The 22,585-nt window shown below is 38.3% G+C and overlaps 2 protein-coding genes across 2 annotated transcripts; both read right to left on the minus strand.

The window, feature by feature from the left end:
- Window positions 1–670: 670 nt before the first annotated feature.
- Window positions 671–4,904, minus strand: LOC131188801 (protein orai-2). Its single transcript, XM_058164362.1, has 2 exons — window positions 4,660–4,904; window positions 671–2,990 (listed from the first exon to the last, which is right to left on the minus strand). The coding sequence occupies exons 1-2, from the start codon at window positions 4,885–4,887 to the stop codon at window positions 2,445–2,447; spliced, it is 774 nt and encodes a 257-aa protein (XP_058020345.1). The 5' UTR covers window positions 4,888–4,904; the 3' UTR covers window positions 671–2,444.
- A 1,045-nt stretch (window positions 4,905–5,949) lies between these two features.
- On the minus strand, window positions 5,950–21,093 carry LOC131188804 (protein orai-2-like). The gene is made up of 2 exons (XM_058164367.1): window positions 20,464–21,093; window positions 5,950–6,286 (listed from the first exon to the last, which is right to left on the minus strand). Exons 1-2 carry the CDS (start codon window positions 20,475–20,477, stop codon window positions 5,965–5,967), a joined length of 336 nt encoding a protein of 111 aa, XP_058020350.1. The 5' UTR covers window positions 20,478–21,093; the 3' UTR covers window positions 5,950–5,964.
- Between the last annotated feature and the right edge of the window lie 1,492 nt (window positions 21,094–22,585).

Here is a 22,585-nt window from a genome sequence, read left to right on the forward strand (position 1 = left end):
CAGGGGAAGGATACTGCAAAACCTCCATTCCCTCCACACTCCACGGGAAGGATACTGCAAAATCCCCATTCCCTCCCCATTCTGGGGCCAGCCAGAGGTGGTATTTGTTGGTCCTCCAAACTACTCAAAATTTCCACTACCGGTTCTCCAGAACCTGCTGGATTTCATCCCTGGTCCTGGGTTCACAATCTCTACTGTAAAAGAACCAAACCTGTGGCGCTTAGAGTAGTTCAAATTAATTCATTAAATGTGCTATACAGAATTAAAGAATGTATTGCTATTTAATATACCATAGTTTACCAGGATATGTCAGCCAGTGTCCTTCCCTCCTTTTCCCCTCCATGCTAGGAATAGAAAATCAAATACTGTACAGTCTCTTTTTTTCAAGAGGCAACTGGACTTTCTGGTTTTTCTTTGAAGACATTTCGCTTCTCATCCAAGAAGCTTCTTCAGCTCTTGGGGAAAAAAGCACCTTCGGGACAACCATGACCTGGATGATTGAGAATCTCCGTAGACAATACTGTACAGTATGATTTTGGGCAATATTTGACTCAAACCTAAATAGGAGTTTACAGTTAGTTTGCTGATTACACTAGATAGCATATAGAATAGATTGTGCTAGATTTTAGCCCTGCTGATATCAAAGGACATGAGCTTGTCCCAATTATTGTAATAAAACTAAAGTGAAACTTAATCCAGATCCAATCAGCTGCTCCTGAGAAACTTTTTTTAAAACTACAGGAATATATGGCTCTTCTACTGCCATGTAAATTCTGCATATAATCTATTTGTTGTACTGCAGTTTTCAGAGAGTCTCAATTTCCAGCTATATATCAGACTTGTGATTTAGGCCTAATTTGAAGATACACAAATACTCAGACCAATATACATATTATTTAAATCATTAATGACTTGAGTTTTTTTTATAAAAAGCAGTACAAGAGTTGTTTTGAAGTATTCAATAACTGGTACTTTATGTAGTTTCGCAACTAGTATGTCTTTTGCAGAAAATGCACATACAATGAATATATATATGTATTAATTATACTAAAAGAAATATATCTGGCAAGAAAACCACTGAAAATAAGGGATGAGGTATTACTTTGAACAATTTATCAGCAGAGATTATATTTTATGTTCTATTTTTTCTTTTCAAAGTATCCCTAATTTTGCATAAGAAAAACCTTTGGGGAAATGTATTTGTAATTTATCATACAATTATCCTCTTATTTGCAAAATACAGTAATTTTTGATTATACATACTGTAAGATCTGTGAAGTAGGACATTGATATCTCATGTAAATAGGGCATGTTTTGAAAGATACCTGTTTATTAATAGGATCTCTTATTATTAAATTAAAATGCATAAGGTAAAATTTAATTTTCCCAGACTGAATAGAGCTAAATGAAATCATCCACATTTTGCTAAGACAGAATTCTTTGAAAGTATAGAACTGTGGTTTGAACAAGGATTCTTGGACTTGCAAAAAGGCCTTTTCCAAATACTGTCCACATCATGACACTATTACAGTATTTCTATATCATAAAATAACTTTGCGCATCAATCAACATTTGTACTTCACATCCCAGCTGTCTTCTGATATTGGAGAATGGTATCAGCTTTGAGGCTTTCTGCAGCGTAACGAATTGGATCCCCAGGGCTGTGATGTTTTAAAATTACAACCTTACACATACAACTCTGTTGTGCAATCAAGAGAGATTTCTAAATTTAACATATTGTATCTTCTTCTTTTATCATTAGCATCTAGAAGAAAAAGTACTGCCATAGTTTCCTAAAAATTCTCATTAACCAAAAACATGGGGATTTTTGGGCTAAGGGCTGTTTTTCCTTTTTTCCAATGAAAAAATACTTTATAGAAGCAATATGAAATAATAAACAAAGAAAACAAGGCAGGCAGAGTAAAAGTTCTTGGCTCAAACTGAATCTATCCTTGTCGGTAATTCAGAAATACTCTCTGGGTGTGAAATCGCAAAGCAGACACATTCCACAATTTCCAATTTCCTATTTGCATGTGATGATGTACAAACTCCCTCCCAAAGGAATGCTTGTAAACCTTGCCAGTAAGACAGAGTTTTCCCTTACTCCATGCACTTCCTCAAAAAATAACTACAAGTAGCAGCAATTAAAATGCATCACAACCATCCAGCTATATAAACTGTTTTCAAGTTATGGAAGTGGAAAGAATGACTGCCCAAATGTAGTTAAGTAGCCTTCAATTTTATAAACATGGTTATGTTGGCTGTAGGATGAAGAACCAAAGGGAAGCTGAACTGGGCCTCAATAAAAAGCAGCCAAATTTTTGGCATCAGAGAAAGATAGAATTCTAAACATCCTATCATGCTTTTCTTCTTCTTCTGCTGCTGCTGCTGCTAAAAAAACCCTCAGCTGAACATGAATGTAGCAACAAAAAAGCATCTGTTTGTCACACAACTTGCAAACCCCTGTCATGCCCATCTAGCTGCACTTTCAGTTTGTGGAGCTCTTCAATCTCTCGGTTGTGGCGTTCTGTTTTGTGGCGGACAAGCGACCGGTAGAAATGGATCGTGAAGATGACGAAGATGATCCCCACAGGAACCATAATTATAGTAGAGATGAGAGCCGCATGCCAGCCTGTATGCTGACTGGTTTTCTGGATAACAGTGCTGTCATTTCTCAACACGGAGTCCACTGGCAGAAATTTGATCCAGCATAGGAGGACAACCTCGGCAAGAAAGAGAAGGATGCCCAAAACAGTGGAAAAACCCCATGCCAACTCTATGTATGGATGCATACGTTCGTGGGGAGACTCACTGATGGAGTTCAGGTTGTGGATGTTGCTCACTGCTTCCACATTAGGCAAGATGCAAGTGCTGATAAGTAGAGCGAAGAGATGGACAGCAACTAAAATGGTGGTGCAAGCACTAAAGGCAATCAGCAGCATTTGGGGATACTGGTACTGCATCTCAAGCTGGACTTCAACCATTGCCACCTGCAAAATAACATATTAAGAGGTGACTATTTGCTTGACCTGAAAAACCAGGTTAAGGATAGATCATCATGGAGAAAATGTTATCTACCTAGTTGCTAAGAGATCAACACTGATCTGATGGCACATAACCAATCAATTTGATTGGGTTTAGATTGGACTGCCATTGGAGAGACAAATTACGTAAGCATGTTGCCAGGCTAGAAGGGAAGATGGTCAAATGAAAAGAAGTCATCCACTTAATGCTATCTTTTTAAGCACCAATAAACCTAATTGTATTGAAATTTGTTTTAATCCATGACTCTGCTGCTAACATGATTTTGTTTTATGGTTTGGGAAGGAAGGTTCCTAAACATGGCATGGCATGGCCTGATATGGTATGGTAAGGTAAATTAAGGTAAGTTAAAGTAAGGTGTAGAATAATGGCAGAAGTTTTTTGCACCTAAGGGTTGCATTTCCCCGCAATCCATAAGGTAATGACACAATGATGTCACTAAGCACATTAAATGGTGCAAAGCCAAAATTTATTTCCTTCCTTCCTTCCTTCCTTCCTTCCCTCCCTCCCTCCCTCCCTCCCTCCCCACCCAGAGTCACATTTTGTGAAATGGGAAGCCATGTAAATATGATAAATAACATACCCATTTTTATCCTTATTTCTTTTTTAAAATCAAGAAATTATCTTTGCTGCTAAATGTTAGTGTTATGATACCAGACAGCTTCAGGGTTCTGAAGGCTGGGGAGTCACATAGTTTGTAAGTTGCCATCTCCAATGTAACAGAAATCACAAGAGTGTCCATTTAGGCCACCAAGTACAACTTGCTGCACAAAAGGAACCAAGACAAATGAATCCAAACAACAATCTTATAGCTTCTGAGCACATGCAGTGAAAAGAGAGCCCAGAATATACCCTAAATCTACAGCCATGTGACAGTTCTTAAACTATTTTAAAAGTACCTCCCACAAAGGAACTGGACATGCATGCTTTGTATGTTTTACCGAAAAGAAAATTGACAAACAGGATGTGAAAGCAACGGAATGGAGAAGTGCATTTATCATTTAAAAATGAGCATTTGCTTATCATAATTCTGCAATGAAAGACTGGCTTTATGCTTACATTACAAACTTTTAATGCTCCTCTGGATAGTTCTGATCACAGGTTAGCTATGTTACATCTAAATACAGGTAGTCCTCAACTTACAACAGTTCGTTTAGGGACCATTCAAAGTTACAACGGCACTGAAAAAAGTGACTTATCCCGTTTTTCATGCTTACAACCGCAGCAATGGTCACGTGATCAAAAGTCAGATGTTTGGCTGCATGCCGTCATATTTATGACGGTTGCAATGTCCTGGGGCCATGTGATCCCCTTTTGCAAGCTTCTGACCAGCCAAGTCAATGGGGAAGCCAGATTCATTTAACAACTGGGTTACTAACTTATCAACTGCAGTGATTCACTTAACAACCGTGGCAAGAAAAGCAGTTAAATGGGGCAGAACTCACTTAACAAATATCTCACTCAGCAACAGAAACTTTGGGCTCAATTATGGTTGTAAGTCAAGGTCTACCTGTATTAGAGAACACAGTGAAGATCTCAAGGAACTCCGTTCCACAGTAATAATCGCAGATCACAGATCTGAAAACTCGTGATAGTCCAGCAGCGAGAAAAACATACCATGGCAAATCCAGAGAGGAGAGCAGAGGTCCGGCTGGAAGCTTTCAACTTGGCTCGACTCAAGTATAATTTCCTCCATGAAAGGGCCTGAACAGAGTGATGATTGGAGGTGACCAGCTCCAGGTAGCTACGACGGACCCAGTCCCGGTAATCCATGCCCTTGCCGGTGGGCTCAGCACAACAGGTAGAAGAAGGAGGGTCTACGGGGACGTTTAACTCGGAACTCATGATGAAAGTCAAGCTACAGAAATTTTTAAAAATCCAACCATTAGCAACTGTTTCACTTAGCAAAATAAATTTTGAACTCAATTGTGGTTGTAAGTCAAGGTCTACCTGTATTTACATACTAGTATAAAGCACCTTTTCTTTTTTAAAATCAAGAAATTATCTTTGCTGCTAAATGTTAGTGTTATGATACCAGCTTCAGGGTTCTGAAGGCTGGGGAGTCACATAGTTTGTAAGTTGCCATCTCCAATGTAACAGAAATCACAAGAGTGTCCATTTAGGCCACCAAGTACAACTTGCTGCACAAAAGGAACCAAGACAAATGAATCCAAACAACAATCTTATAGCTTCTGAGCACATGCAGTGAAAAGAGAGCCCAGAATATACCCTAAATCTACAGCCATGTGACAGTTCTTAAACTATTTTAAAAGTACCTCCCACAAAGGAACTGGACATGCATGCTTTGTATGTTTTACCGAAAAGAAAATTGACAAACAGGATGTGAAAGCAACGGAATGGAGAAGTGCATTTATCATTTAAAAATGAGCATTTGCTTATCATAATTCTGCAATAAAAGACTGGCTTTATGCTTACATTACAAACTTTTAATGCTCCTCTGGATAGTTCTGATCACAGGTTAGCTATGTTACATCTAAATACAGGTAGTCCTCAACTTACAACAGTTCGTTTAGGGACCATTCAAAGTTACAACGGCACTGAAAAAAGTGACTTATCCCGTTTTTCATGCTTACAACCGCAGCAGCATCCCAATGGTCACGTGATCAAAAGTCAGATGTTTGGCTGCATGCCGTCATATTTATGACGGTTGCAATGTCCTGGGGCCATGTGATCCCCTTTTGCAAGCTTCTGACCAGCCAAGTCAATGGGGAAGCCAGATTCATTTAACAACTGGGTTACTAACTTATCAACTGCAGTGATTCACTTAACAACCGTGGCAAGAAAAGCAGTTAAATGGGGCAGAACTCACTTAACAAATATCTCACTCAGCAACAGAAACTTTTGGGCTCAATTATGGTTGTAAGTCAAGGTCTACCTGTATTAGAGAACATAGTGAAGATCTCAAGGAACTCCGTTCCACAGTAATAATCGCAGATCACAGATCTGAAAACTCGTGATAGTCCAGCAGCGAGAAAAACATACCATGGCAAATCCAGAGAGGAGAGCAGAGGTCCGGCTGGAAGCTTTCAACTTGGCTCGACTCAAGTATAATTTCCTCCATGAAAGGGCCTGAACAGAGTGATGATTGGAGGTGACCAGCTCCAGGTAGCTACGACGGACCCAGTCCCGGTAATCCATGCCCTTGCCGGTGGGCTCAGCACAACAGGTAGAAGAAGGAGGGTCTACGGGGACGTTTAACTCGGAACTCATGATGAAAGTCAAGCTACAGAAATTTTTAAAAATCCAACCATTAGCAACTGTTTATAAATAAAATACCAGCTAGGGTTGATCAAACACCCACACAATGATTTAGGCAAGGAGGATTAGTGTTTCTAGAATTACTTTACATATACTAATTTGTATACACACACATATATATTCACTGATTGCAAGTGATTAAATAAAAGCATTTATTTAAAGAATTCCCAATGCAACCTGCATAAATGTACTGATTAATGCATTTTAATGCAGCACAAGCATTTCAGCCACAGGAGGCAAAAAAAAAGCGAAACCAAAAACTAAAGTAACATGGAAGGAAAATATGGAAAAGAGGTCAGTTGGCATGACAATTACAGGATTAAAATTAATACTTAGGAATGGGCCTAGGCTGGCAAGGAAAAGTCAATCTGCGTACCCTGAAATGGCCAAATGAAAAGAAACTGCTGAAAAAGTAGGATAAAAGGAGTACAAGTGAATGCACCCCTGATGAGAGCGCGAAGTTGACCAATATGTAGCTATGAAAACATACGTGTACCATTAAAATGCTGTTAATTTGCAAAATCAGCAATATTCTGAAAGAAGGCGCCTCTGACGCATGTAGGAATAGGAATTGGAATTATTATTAAATAAAATTTGACTTTTTTCTGAATATAGCCATTGTTCTCAAAGGCAATTTCCAGTATTGCTCTTTAACAATACTGTAGCATAGTCATTATTTTGTCATTCCTCTTCGGAATTAAAGTCAGTTAAAATGATGCAACAAAACACCGCATAAAACTATGTAGCTTACAGCTGTTTGAAACCCTGGGAAGAAAAAGGAAAAGAAAAAGGTGAAATTGTACAAGTTGATAGAAAGTGAAATAATGGAAAAAGCACGTAAGAATATTGTAATTAGGATAGCTGAATAGCATCCAGGTAGTCCTTGACCTACAACAGTTCGTTCAGTGTCCGTTCAAAGTTACAACGGCACTGAAAAAAGTGACTTATGACCATTTTTCACACTTATGACTGTTGCAGCATCCCCATGGTCACATGACTTACGGATGCTTGACAACTGACTCACATGTATGATGGTTGCAGTGTCCCAAAGTCATGTGATCCCCTTTTGTGACCTTCTGTCAAGCAAAGTCAATGGGGAAGCCAAATTCATCTAACATCTGTGTTATTAATTTAACAACTGCAGTGATTCTCTTAACAAATGTGGCAAGAAAAGTTGTGAAATGGGGCAAAACTCACTTAACAATTGTTTCACTTAGCAAAATAAATTTTGAGCTCAATTGTGGTCGTAAGTTGAGGACTACCTGTATTTACATACTAGTATAAAGCACCTTTTCTTTTTTTAAAAATAATTTTTATTAAACAGATTTTTTTAAAAAAAGACAAAAACAAAAACAAAAACAAAAGAGAAATATTGACACTTTCTTCTTTCCAAGTTTCGCGCTAGTGATCAATACTTATACATTTTCTCTCTCTTATCCTAATGTATCTTTTATACATATATTTTTAATATATCATATATATATCACTATATTATTTCTAATTATTTTATTTACATTTATTCTTAGATATACACGTGTACCCAATTTCCTTTCCACAATTTCTGTTTCTTCCTATTTGTTCTTCTATTTCTACTCCTAGTTTATCCGTTGTTTAATCTTTCCTTGCACTTTTTCCCCAATTTTCCTCCAACCATTTATACCATCTCTCCCATACTAAATAATATTGTTTCCTCTTTTTCTTGTATCTCCTTCGTAAGCTTATCCATTTCTGCACATTCCATGATTTTTCTAATTATATTGTCTTCAGATGGTATATTGTTATTTTTCCAGTTCTGTGCGCAGACTATTCGTGCTGCTGTAACTATGTGGATCCTTAAATACCGTATTTCTTTTTCATATGACCCTGGAATTATTCCCAGTAAAAATATTTCTGGCCTCATTTCTATATGTTGATTTATAATATCTTCTATTTGTAATTTAATTTTTTGCCAATATTGTTTCACTTTATGGAGTATAAAGCACCTTTTCAACACATATGTTCTATTTTTAAAATGGATTATACAACAATGCCTATTACGTTCAGCAATGACTGATATAGCAAAATGTACATTTTGTGCCTTGGTTCCCCCTCACCCACTTTAGCTACTTTCCCAGAAAGTAGTGCTTGTTGAAGCTGCTTGATTGATAATTTTTTTGTATTCATTTTGTTTAATACAATACAAATTCTTCTGTTACAAATTTACCTTTTGGCCTGTCTACTTCGTCTAAACAAGCATAAAAGGTGGTAGATTTGCAGTTTCATTGCGACAAACAATAGTATATTAAAGTAAATTTAAACAATACGCCCATAATTATTGCCTCCAAGTACATTTTTTGCCATAATGCACAAAATATAGTTTTATGGACAAATAAAAAAATACACAATACATTTTGTAAAATAATAATGTAACTTCATATTTGTAAAAAGTGCTTAAAAGCAAGCATTGTATATATTCCAAGTTCTTCCACCAGAATTTCCTGAAATTTGAATTTTGTATGTGTAAGAAAAACCAAATCAACCATACAAAATGGAAGCTTGAGAAGAAAGAACAGGATGAAAGATAAACTCATAACTTCTTCAGAAACCAAAAGATATTTCTGGTTGAAAGAGAGAAAAAAGCAAGTAACAATTTAGAGCAAAACATAAATCCTGTATCTTTTATTTCAGGTAGTAATCCAGCCTGATAAATGATTAAAAGTAAAGGTTCCCCTTGCATATATGTGCTAGTCGTTCCCGACTTTAGGGGGCGGTGCTCTTCCCTGTTTCAAAGCTAAAAAGCCAGCGCTGTCTCCGTGGCCATGTGGCCGGCATGACTAAATGCCAAAGGCGCACAAAACGCTGTTACCTTCCCACCAAAGGTGGTCCCTATTTTTCTACTTGCATTTTTTACGTGCTTTCTAACTGCTAGGTTGGCAGAAGCTGGGACAAGTATTCCATTTATAAATTAAATTAAATTAAATTAAATTAAATTAAAAAATTAAATTAAATTTTATTTATTTATTTATGGGTGGATGGGACAAGTGGTCTCTTCCCATAATCCTAAAAGCTTTAACCAAAAACTTTCTACTATTGACTTCACCCCATTCCTAAGAGGACCATAAGGGGCGTGCATAAGTGCACAAACGTGCCTACCGTTCCTGTCCTATTGTTTTTATTTTCTTCTTTCTATATATATATATATATGCTTATACCTCCTTATATTTACTCATATATGTGTTTATATACTATATAATCTTTTTGTATAATACCTACATATATTGTTGTGACAAAATAAATAAATAAATAAATAAAATAAATAAGTAACGGGTGCTCACCCCATTATCTGGCACTAGGGATTCGAACCGCTGAACTGCCGACCTTTCGATCGACAAGCTCAGCGTCTTAGCCATTGAGCCACCGCATCCCTAATAAATTATGATTAACTGATAAATGATTATAAATTATTACTTGATAAATGATTATCTTCACTTAATTAAGTTCTCCATTAAGCTATAGTACCGAGTTTGTCACCTAAACTGATCTGAGATATATAGTGCCACCACAATGTTGCAGAGTTCCTAGGAGGCTTGGGAAGCCGAGATGATTAACTTATTGGCTTAATTTAGGCTTCACAGGAAATTTGGCAAAGATTGTTTTGTAATTTCTTTGAAATTACAGGATGGGGTATTCCCATTAAGGGAAATTCCTACCTCCTTCCACCTCCTGCCTGTTGGTATTTCCCCCACCCACTTGGGGCTTGGTGTTTCAACATCTTGCCTCCATTCTCCAGTTTCACCAAGGGGCAAGTTAGTGGCCGTTTGTGATTTTAATTTCTCCATCTCCATGAAAAGAAATCACAGCAGGGAAAGGATGGGGCCCCAACTGGTTGCTGTTCTTTTAAGTCAGGTAATGGGAAGTCGAGCAAAGCAGTTATAAGAGGGATGAAGCCAATGGCTATGTGGAAGCATCTTTGTCTCTTAAACAACATTTTCTGCAGATAATACCAAAAGTAATGGAGAGTCAGATGGTATACAAGTTTAATAAATAATGATTAGAAGAGGAGTTCTGATGCAGCAGACCAAATACAGGTAGTCCTCAACTTACAACCACAATTGAGCCCAGTGTTTATGTTGCTAAGTGAGAAATTAGTTAAGTGAGTTATGCCCCATTTTATGACTTTTCTTGCCATCTTCGTGAAGTGAATCACTGCAGATGTTAAATTAGTAACACAGTTGTTAAGTGAATCTGGCTTCCCCATTGACTTTCCTTCTCAGAAGGTTATAAAAGGTACACTGCAAACCGTCATAAATCTGAATCAGGATCTCAAGCATCCAAATGTAAATCACATGACTATGAGGATGCTGCAATAGTCTTAAGTGTGAAAAATGGTCGTAAATAATTTTTTCAGGGCAGTTGTAATTTCATACGGTCACTAAGCGAACCGTTGTAAGTCGAAGACAACCTGTATGCTTCTAGACAAGTATTCAACTGTCCAATGCAGCATTGCAGATATTCCTGGGCAGTCCAAAATCAATTGCTTTCCCACCCAAATGTCACAACGAACAACTGGTACTCAATCTTTAATCATCTCTGTGATCCCTTCCCACTCGATGCTTCTATGAAGCACTTAGCTGTCGTAAGTACAGGTTTATCAATCTCTATCTTGTCCCTCTTTAAAGCTTTGATCCTCAAGTAAAAGATTCCAATGTTTTAGTTTTTTCAAAATTTTCTCTGCAAGAAACTCTTAGATCATTTGCACTGCCATTTACTGTAGAGGTAGTCCTTGATTTACAAACGTTAGAAGTTACAATGTCTACAACTAATTTTCACACTTACAACTGTTGTAGCATCCCCATGGTCACGTGATCAAATTCAGGTGCTTCACAACAGCATGTATGACAACTGCAATGTCCTAGGGTTCATGTGATTAACCTATGCGCACTTCCCAGCCAGCTTCGGACAAGCAAAGTCAACGGAGGAAGCCAGATTCACTTAACAACTGTATGATTCACTTAACAACTGCAGTGATTCATTTAACAGCTGCGGCAAAAAGTCATAAAATAGGGCACAAGTCACTTAACAACTGGCTTGCTTAACAGAAAATTTGGGTTCAATTGTGCTGGTAAATCAAGGATTACCTGTAGTTCCAATGTTGGATAACCATTTTATTTATTTTATTTATTTATTTATTTATTATTCATATTTATATACCGCCCTATCTCCCGAAGGACTCAGGGCGGTTCACAGGCATATAAAACACTTATATACAATTTAAAATAAACATTAAAAAACTTATTCTAATGCCCAATTATTAAAACTAGAAATATAAATATTAAGACCGATTTAAAACCCCTATAAAATTTAAAATCTACGCCAGTCCTGCACAGATGAATAAATGTGTCTTGAGCTCGCGACGGAAGGTCCGGAGGTCCGGAAGTTGACTGAGTCCTGGGGGGAGTTCGTTCCAGAGGGTGGGAGCCCCCACAGAGAAGGCCCTTCCCCTGGGCGTCGCCAGACGACACTGCCTAGCTGACGGCACCCTTTGTCTTCCTTAGGGTTTTCCTGCCTAAGAAGAGGGTTGGACTAGAAGAGGACTCTGGGAGTTGAAGTCCACAAACCTTAAAGTTACTAAGATTGGAGACCCATGGACTAGAAGACCTCCAAGGTCCCTTCCAACTCTGTTATTCTATTTAATACATATTTTGAGAATGTAGAATCCAAACTTTGGTGACCAGACTTTCAAAGTAATGGGAAATTACATTTTTCCCAAGAGTTTATGGTTAAGTGAAGCATGTTTTCTTACTTGGCTTTAGTGGTCAGATCCAGCAACAGTCATGATCTAACATAGTAGCCCCCCTCCCCCACAAAAAAAGCAGCAATTTTTCTGCTCAGAACTTGACAATCTCTCTTAACCTCCCTGGCTATCTTACCTTTCATCTGATTCTTTGCAGCTGTGTCTCGTTCCTTCTCAACCATACTTTTTTTTCTTTCATGGTTCCTGAGTCACATAGAGCAGCCAAACACACTCACATTTTTTGCAAACCCTACAGGATATAAACACGGCTCTGAGTGAAATTATGCACTGTTGCATAATTTACTCTGAAAACAGAAAGTGAGGCAGGAAAGAGCCATAAAAGAGAAACAGAGACAGCTTATTAAAATCTTAGATTTCTGGGTAAAACTCTCCAGCACTGTTCTTCTTCGCCATTTTTCTCCAGCTATGGAAAATCTCAAGTCGCCTAGCAGTACGATTCTGGAACAAAGACTATTGATCTCCATCTTGCATCACTGTGTACTGTTGAATATTTAAAAATGTGATGTTTGGTCGTAAATTTATCAATACTTGACCTAAAAGTTCTAAATTAGTACTCCTCAAAGAAAACAGAGGTTGTTAACATTCTCCAATGGTTTCCTAAAATAAGCAACAGGAAAAGAAAAAGAAGGAACTTGGTCTCTCTCTCTCTCTCTCTCTCTCTCTCTCTCTCTCATTTCTTGAGAAAAAAAAGACAGAAACCTCTGAAGAACAGCATTTTAGGGAAACAAAACATACAGTAAAAAGTATAGTTTTTACTATTCAAAATTAAGTTGTTCACAATAAATCAATTATTTTTACAAGACAGTTAGGACTTCAATAACTGGAAGGATGTACTGTGTCAATCCTATCAGCATTTCCAACTTAGAATTATGACTCTGTTTTTTTCTTACTTAAGAGGCCACTGTGCAAGAATAACCTTGTACTTCATCACAGGCCAATTACAGCAATAGCACTTAGACTTATATACCGCTTCACAGTGCTTTACAGCCCTCTCTAAGCGGTTTACAGAGTCAGCCTATTGCCCCCAACAATCTGGGTCCTTAATTTACCCTCCTCGGAAGGATGGAAGGCTGAGTCAACCTTAAGCCTGGTGAGATTCGAACTGCCAAATTGCTGGCAGCCAGCAGTCAGTCTTAGGCCAAGCATTCATTTATTCAACTGAAGAAAATTTAAAATATTTCACCCAAATAAACCACCTGGTTGGATCCATTTATACCATCAGAAATCAATCAAGAGGGATGTCGGCAAGTTTTGTCTTAGGAAATTTCCACTGATTCCAGTGAATGTTGTACTTGGCGTATGTCCACATCTGGATCCCACAGACAATAAAGACAATAATGTCAAATGCTAATATAAAACAGATCCTTGAGGCACCCAAAAGGCTGACTGAGAGCCAGGCTCATTGTAAGCTGCTTTTTACTGGCTGATTTGGAGCTTACCTGCTATACTACCCACTGTTCTGAGTGTGTATCACCCCATTCAAACAACAACAAGTGACTGATGTGCCACGATCTTCTGGCAGTTTGCAAGGCTGCAAGCACAGTTTCTAGGTCACTTAGATACTCTCCTGACTATGGTTCTGCATCTTACTGTTGTGTCTCTTTCTCTTCTCGTTTTAAACAAAGAGAAATGGAACTCAGCCACAAGGACCGCCTACATTTTACAGCCATGCTCACACAGAATACACAACTAGATCTATTAAAGGGATGGTGTTTGCATTTGCCCAATACATGGCTTAGTACAGGGGTCTCCAACCTTGGCAACTTTTAAGCCTGGAGGACTTCAACTCCCAGAATACCCCAGCCAACAAAGCTGGCTGGGCAATTCTGGGAGATGAAGTCCTCCAAGCTTAAAGTTGCCAAGGTTGGAGACCCCTGGTTTAGTATATACGAAGAGCCTGGTTTGCTTAGTTGACGATTCAAAGAATTGAGCTACAGTAATCTGGAAAATTCAATAGCTCCCTGTTAGAATATAGCCAGCAGCTGCCAACATTTAAACCAGAAGTTGATGGACCACATAGGAAGAAATATCAGAAGTTGATGGACCAGATAGAAAGAAATGTAGTGCCCTAAAAAAAGCAACAATATACAATGTAAGTATTTCCATTCCCAGAAAGATAGTTTAATAAACTGGGAGCCACAAGAGAAATGGACTTGATCATAATTGCCCCCTGCCTTTCCTCATCTCTAATACTTCCAGTCCTCAACTTCTGACCATTTGTCTAATGACAGTTCGAATAAATAATACCCTCAGACTTCAAGGTCTGTAAAGCACTTCCAACTGTCACAAAACACTGCACTACCCACCCACCCTGGCAGTCACGTGATCGTAATTAGGATGCTTGTGAATTGCAATTTTTTTTGTCAGTTTCTTATTAAAAATGCCACTGAGGAAAGTGAATTTATACTTAAAATCATATGAATTGATTTATGTCCACAAGGTGACTTGACTTATGACAGGGGTGAAATGCTGCCGGTTCGGACCGGATCGCCCGATCTGGTAGCGATGGCGGCGGGTGGTTCGGAGAACTGGTAGCAAAAATCCCTGCCCCTCCACCCATGTCCAGCTGAACCACGCGGTCATCAGAAGTTGTTTTTTTTTTACTTTTAAAAGCATTTTTCTTCGACTGAAAAAATGCTTTTACAAGTAAAAAAAAAGTCTCTGATGATCATGCGGATCAGCTGGGATCATCAGAGCCTTTTAAAAGCATTTTTTCTGCAACCTCTTCAGCCGAAGTGGTTGTAGAAAAAATGCTTTTAAAAGGCTCCTCTGGAGATCCCAGCTGAGTTGCCTGATCATCAAAGGCTTTTAAAAGCATTTTTACAACCTCTTCAACTGAAGAGATTGTAGAAAAAATGCTTTTAAAAGTAAAAAAAAAGGTTGGCCATGCCCACCAAGCCACGCCCACAGAACCAGTAGTAACAAATTTTACATTTCACCCCTGACTTACGACTGTGGTAAAAATAGTGGTAAAATCAGGTTGGCTCCATGCTGACTCAACTTCTGATGAAATGACCTGACATAAATTCCAGTCCTTTTTATGATTGGCGAAACTGTAGTAGTATCAATTATAATGTAACTGATACTATAGTAGTATCAATTAAAATGCTGCAGAAAAGCCAGGCTCATATGGCAGCCATTGAATACATTGGTGAATCTCACTTATTTAAAACATCATACAAGTATGATAGTGCTCCAGATTCTGAAATCCAACAATACATGAAGTAAGATGTCAAGGGAACAGACACAGTCCTTGTTTTTAGCGACAATTGGGACTAGTAATTTAGTCATTAAGCAAGGCAATTGCTAAATGAAACATCACATTTTTATTTCAGCTTTCCTTTGCTTTATAGACGGGTCGCAAAGCTATGGTTTTCATCCCATTATATGGGATGAAACAGTAATTGAACAGTGAACAGTTGATAAATGAGACTGCCTATACATGTAAATTTAGTCCCTCAGCCCTGCACAGTCAAAATACCAACAAAAAGGGACTGCGAGAAGGGAACTGATGAACATTTGATTTTGTCATAACAGTATACACAATCATCAACATAAACAATAACTCATCATGAGAGAAAAATTATATATAAGTAAAAGTATGCAACAACTATGTTAATTTGATATAATGAAGGGAACAATAGGACAGGAACGGTAGGCACTTTTGTGCTCTTATGCATGCCCCTTATAGTCCTCTTAGGAATGGGGTGAGGTTAATAGTAGACAGTTTTTGGTTGAAGATTTTGGGGTTTTGAGTAGAGACTATAGAGTCAGGTAGTGAGTTCCAAGCGTTAACAACTCTGTTACAGAAGTCGTATTTTCTGCAATCAAGTTTGAAGCGGTTGACATTAAGTTTGAATCTATTGTTTGCTCTTGTATTATTGCAATTGAAGCTGAAGTAGTCTTTTACAGGAAGGATATTACAATAGATGATTCTGTGTGTTAAACACAGATCATGTCGGAGTCAGCGGAGTTCTAAATTTTCTAATCCCAGGATTTCAAGCCTGGTGGCATAAGGTATTTTGTTGTTTTCGGAGGAGCAAAGAACTCTTCTAGTAAAATATTTCTGGACGCGTTCGATAGTATTAATGTCAGAGATGTGGTATGGGTTCCAGACGGATGAGCTGTATTCAATATTATGTATTCAATATTATGTATTCAATATCATCCACTTTCCGTCCATCATTCCTCTATGTTAGGGGTGTCAAACTGGTGGTCAGTAGGCTGGATGCATCACATGCAAGCACGCCCACCCCAGCTGTGCAAAGGCAAAAAACATCCAAGTTTGACACCCGTGCTCTATGCTGTTAAAAAAGAAATCCAGAGTGTAACCTTCCACTATGATTTCAACATAAGAACTTTCAACATAAGTTCTTATAGTACCTATAAGAAATGGATGCTGTAATTATCTGCATTGGGCAAGATATTTTTATTTACCGTACTTAATTTGCATGCTATATTTCGGTTGGAAATGAATACTCAAAAGTGTAATTTCCAATTAAAGGATTGCTACAATCCTGTACATGATTAGCTGTCTTGGCACCAAAATGTTTCTGTACCTCTTTGCCCAACTGTGGGGCAGCAGTATCCCTTGAGATACTGGTTCGTTGTTTTTTTTCAGAGAAACAAACAGAATAAGAGAATAAGATTGGGAAGGGACCTTGGACTTCTTCTAGTTCAAGCAGAAAACGTGGCGTATACCATTTCAGACAAGTGGTTCAGAGGTGGGTTTCAGCAGGTTCTGACCAGTTCTGGAGAACCGGTAGTAGAAATTTTGAGTAGTTCGGAGAACTGGTAGTAAAAATTCTGACTGGCCCCGCCTCCATTTATTCTCTGCCTCCCAAGTCCCAGCTGATCGGGAGGAAATGGAGATTTTGCAGTAACATTCCCCTGGAGTGGGGTGGGAATGGAAATTTTATAATATCCTTCCCCTGCCACACCCACCAAGCCATGCCACGCCCACCAAGCCACACCTACAGAACCGGTAGTAAAAAAATTTGAAACCCACCACTGAAGTGGTTGTCCAATCTCTTCTTAAAGTATCCATAACAGCATAACACAATGTGTTAACATTTTATAATGGGGTCCTCTCAACTGACAGGAAGCCCAGCAAAAGAATCTTCATCAGTCTATCACTTAAGGAGGCCACTAAGCTGATTTAACAAGTACATATATTTGGAGGAATTATAGGTGCTAATAACAACCTTCAATTGTATTAATATTAACTTATCTCCTAGCTTCGTGCCTGTAAAGATTAGATCAATCACTAACTTTCACTTCTCTTTCAGGAGCAAATACCAATATAATTTATCCTAATTCTTTACAGACCAGGTCCAATCTGAAGCCACAGAACTACATGTTCTTTCCAACACCTTTGGTGGGAGGCCTTTAGAGTCTTTCCAAAATTTAAAATTTTAACATGATTGAAAAGAGGGATTCATAAATACATGAAATCTTATTTATTGCATGTAATTGATTCTATATAAATTAAATTTAAGATCAATTAAATGCAACAATCTTCTACATCAGAGGTCTTCAATCTTGGCCACTTTAAGACTTGTGGACTTCAACTCCCAGAATTCCTCAGCCAGCAAAGCTGAGGAATTCTGGGAGTTGAAGTCCACAAGTCTTAAAGTGGCCAAAATTGGAGACCCCTGTTCTAAATCTACAATCTACATCAATATTCACCACTGTCGCATGCAACAATCTCTTTATCTTGGTCTTGCCTAGTCCAAGCAGATTATACCCACTTGCCTTAAAATTATTACAACTCAAGATAATTTAGATTCTGCTTAAGCGTTGCATTAATAATCAAATTCAATAACATTGGCATTAATTCTTGGACCATAATTATATTGAATGGAAACATTCCCCTCTCTTTATCTCTTTTCCAAATAGACATTTTAAATCTTTGGGAGAGAGAAAGAAAAAAGATTGAGAAGTTTCTTCCTAACTGCAAAACGACTTGCAATAACAGCATAATAAGATCTTGAGGATGTAGCAGTTGAGGTAGGTCTCTGGTTTCATGAGTTTTGCCTGGGAGAGACCATTTGGTTTTGCCACAAGTCACGCCAACAAGCCTCTTTAGAGACGGGGAAACATTTTGGGAACACCAGAGCACTTGAAGCTGGGTATGGTTGTAGTTGATATCTCTGCTTTAAAGGCAGAAGGGGAACATGGTGTAAAGGTTCACGAGCAACAAGCAACGAAGAGTGGAAGAAAACATCTTCATTACCCAACCTTCCCCAGTTGGGGAATTCTGGGAATTGGAGTCCACATATGTCAACGCTGCCAAGCATGAGAAATGGATGTTGCTATACTATTATTTCCTCACAGTAAATTTTCTCTAACACCCTCCCAATTTGCACAATTACTGAAAAGAAGGAAAGGAGAGACTAAAAGGTGGCATTTCTCCAAGGATACTCAATGGGTTTCTTATCTGAAAGCATTTACTATCACATGAGAAAGCTTTTCCCTCCCCGTCTTCACGCTCACACTTGCCATCGGAGACTAATTCCTTTTTTTATTTCTGAGCAAATGTTGAGGACTATTTATTTCATTTGTCTAGCCACCCAACTGAACCAAGTGATTCTGGGCGGCTTACAATTCTAAAATGATAAAACAATGAAATAAAAAAACATTAAAACAATAAAAAATATCCACAAAATGAATAAACAGCAGCTGTGAACTAATAGTAAAGTCAAACAACACGGCCCTTAATGCTTTCCGAGCCCCAGGCCCTGGTACATAGCCAGGTTTCTAAAACTTTAGGAAAAGCCAACAGGGTTGGGACCATTTTAATCCCCGAAGGGAGAATATTCCATTAGGCAGAGGCTGCAGCAGAAAAAGCCCATTTTCTAGTTCCTACCAGTCAACACTCTGTGGCTGACAGGATCTGCAGCATGCCCAATCTGTTATACTGGATTGAACAGGTAGAATTCTTGGAAAAAGACAGCCCTTCAAGTAACCCGTCAATATTGGTTGCAAATTCCTGCCTCCAACATCAGTCTTATTCTAATGTCTTCATAGGACGCTTCACATGTGCAGGATTATTTTTGTTTTGACACAATTCACTTATTCAAATGAGGTAACTACTCCAGGATTTACATAGCTGGACTGCAAATAACTAACCATTAGGTGACCAAGAAGAGAATTCTGCTTCATTTTGCCACCATTATGTACCCCCACTGAAAATTTGTAACTCCACTTCCCTCCATGCAAAGAAATTTGTTTATTCCACTGTCTCACTCCTGAGAATACTGTAGACAGTCCAGAAAACAACGGATCATCAAACACATCAACTCAGAGTTCTTATTCAAGGCACAAATGTGTCCTGCTTTGGACACATTATGTGAAGAGCCAACTCTCTGGAGAAGGCTCCAAAGCTGAGAAAGGTGGAAGGAAAGAGAATAAGACAACGACCAGCAGCAATGTGGGCGGACTCTATTATAATTGTGATGACTGCCCCATTGGGAGACTTGAAAGATCAGGTTAGGGAAGACTGTCATGAAGGAAATCTATGCGGTCGCCAGGAGTCACCAAGGACGATGACACATAATCAATCAATCTGAAACGGAACCCTGTTTTTCTTGCTAGGAATACACCAATCAATATGCTGCCCACATATAGCTATGAAAATTACTCCACTACACAGATGCAAATAATCAAGTGACAAATAGATTCTTCTGTTTCCATCTTTCCCTGGTGGAGTTATTGTGATTAATATTATCTTCTCCTTTTAGCTCTCTGTCCCTGTGCTGTAAATTCTTGAGTTGGACTCCTTATCCTGTCAATACCAGAGCACTTCTGGGTGGGGCGTCTTGCTGTGTATGCAAACGTTCTCACAACATGCTGATTTCATACAGAGAATATGATGTGCCTTACAAATCAGGCATGCTAAGTCTATACTGACCTGCCTAGGAATCAATCTCAAAAGACTATTTTCTCAATTTTATGCAATCCAAAAGCCAGCAAACAAGAAAACAAAGAAAGAGAGAGAGAGAATATTTAATGCAATGTTTACAAGCACATGTTGAAGTTGAATTGGAAGACTTAATAACACGGTACATACCGAGTAAAAAGTAGAGAAAAAAATATGCACAGACACACATATACATGCACATATTCCATATACACCCCTGCCAGAAAATATATTCTTTTCCATTAAAATTACAGCTCCTTTCCCCAATCTGGATTGGATAACTACTCCATCCTCTCTCAGCAGCTAATATCACCCAATATATTTCATCAGAAACCCTTTGGGGGCCGCCTGATCCGGCTAAAACAAGATTTTTAGAGATTTCAGCAGAAAATATCTGAGTATCTCATCTTGAGTATTAAACACTCACCTATTGAAATCCATAATTCTCAAACGGAGCTCACATCTGCATTGTGTTGGGCTGATCTTCTGAGATCTTCCAGGCACATGTGCGTGCACACCCTATACCACGAAGAGAGGGACTCCTGTGCTTCTAGCTTTTAAAAGGTACTCACTCCAGATATTTCCTGCCAGTGGGAGCTGTTTCTTTGTTTCAAGAATGTGATGCTGGCCCTCAGCTGGCTCCTACTGCAAATGCTGAATATTCTTAACACTCCCCACTAAATATTGCTTCCTCATTGCCAATTTCAGATAGTAAGCTTTTAACATATATGGACTGCTCCTTTTCCTATAAAACTTTATAAAACAGCATGGTATATTGCTGGCCCTTAAAAATGACAGAAAAAAATGTTCATATGTATACAGCAATGCAGTCTTAAGAGATTAGATAAACCAAAACAGAAGGTTACAATCTTATGGTAAAGTCCGAGGTGGAAGTAAATGGCAGTATGTTGGCAATAAGCCAGAGTTCAGTCAAATTCAAACCCACTTTTTCCCATAGGGTTGAAAAGAATTTGATTGGAATCCTTCAAAACATGCAATCAAAATAGGCAAAACTGGATTGTTGCCACAAAATACACAAACTGTGTTCCTCTACGCCTGCAAATATGCAGTATATATTTAAGATTTTGGGGAGCAGAAAGGTTTTTATAGAGTTATGGGAGATAAGAGTTGAAAGGGACATTAGTGATCATCTAGTCCAACTCTCTGTCTAATGCAGAAATCCACTATAACACTACAATGTAACTTCTCCCCTGCAAACCCATCTTTTAAAGAGCTACAGCTATCTTTGCACAATACATTTAGCTTGGTTAGTGTTAACTTTTGTTAAGTTCCCAGTACTTTAATATCGTCTGTAAAAGTAAATCCAGTCTAGTTAATTGTCTTCAACAAACCCAGAAAATTCAACAGCAGATTAATAATACCGTGGAAATACCTTTACTTATTAACAAATTGTGGAGGCAATGACTTGAAAAGTATTCCCAGAAAGTAAAGTAGGCGGTTGTGATAAGTAGATTCTTGCAGGCAAGGCAGTTTATAAAAAAAATAATAGTAATTTTACGGTAGTTTATTATCAATTATTATTTGTTGCATTACATTAGAAATAACGTTACTTGCAGGCCGACCTTTAGATACAAGCGTACAGTTCAGATTTTATGACTCCGTTTGCAAAACACGGTTCCTAGTTTAACCTCTTTCCACACAATACCGAACACAAGTGGGTTCTGGATTCGCGGCGCCCACTAAGCCACGAAACGCAGAAGCAGGCTCAGTGCTAATCCAAGTTCAGCACATTTTGCCGCCTGCCAAGTCTTGACTTCAGCCGGTTAAACGTGTCCAGCGAACAGGAGGACCTCGGTGCAAAGGGGAGGAAGCTCTTCTGAACCCTCCCACGCCTTGCCAAAGCCTCACTTTTTTTGCGCCGTGGCGGACAGAGCCTCCCCACCCGCTCTTACCTACCTCTTTGTGCATCTATGAATATGCGAATATGCAAAGTAGGCACCCACCTCCACCAGGCCCCCCTCCCGCTAACTTACCCCACGGACGACGGGCGGCGGCGGCAGCGGCTGCAGGAACGCCAGTGCCGTCGCCTGCGGTGCTGCCAAGGCAACGCCAAGGCCTTGTCACGTGACTTCGCGATAGTAGCAAACATGTGACGGAGGGAATCGGCCGGTTTTCCTTCTCAGGCTTAAGATTTTTCTCCCACTGAACCGTTTTATTTATTTATTTTATTTTATTTATTTATTTTGTCACAACAGTATATATAAGCATAAGCATGAAAGTAACTATATAATATATAAGCATATATATATATAAGTATAAGTATGTAATAACTATATTAATTGGATATAATATAATATTATATATCTTATATTATATATACATATATAATATATATATATTAGATATTAATGTATTAATTATTAATAATATTAATTGGATATAATATATATTATATTATATATACATATATAATATATACATGGATATTATATATACATATATAAGTATGTAATAACTATATTAATTGGATATAATGAAAGGAAACAATTCCTGTTCGTGGGAATGAGATGGCCGAAGGGGTCTCAAGC

The sequence above is a fragment of the Ahaetulla prasina genome, chromosome 1 (assembly GCF_028640845.1).
Source record: "Ahaetulla prasina isolate Xishuangbanna chromosome 1, ASM2864084v1, whole genome shotgun sequence".
Taxonomy (NCBI): Eukaryota; Metazoa; Chordata; class Lepidosauria; order Squamata; family Colubridae; genus Ahaetulla; species Ahaetulla prasina.

What these genes read in the sequence shown, in the direction of transcription:
- LOC131188801 (XM_058164362.1), bottom strand. Translation starts at nt 4,887, where the DNA reads ATGAGTTCCGAGTTAAACGTCCCCGTAGACCCTCCTTCTTCTACCTGT. An exon ending in TCCTCTCTGGATTTGCCATG is followed by an intron (nt 2,991 to 4,659) that starts GTATGTTTTTCT and finishes GTTATTTTGCAG; the next exon opens with GTGGCAATGGTTGAAGTCCA.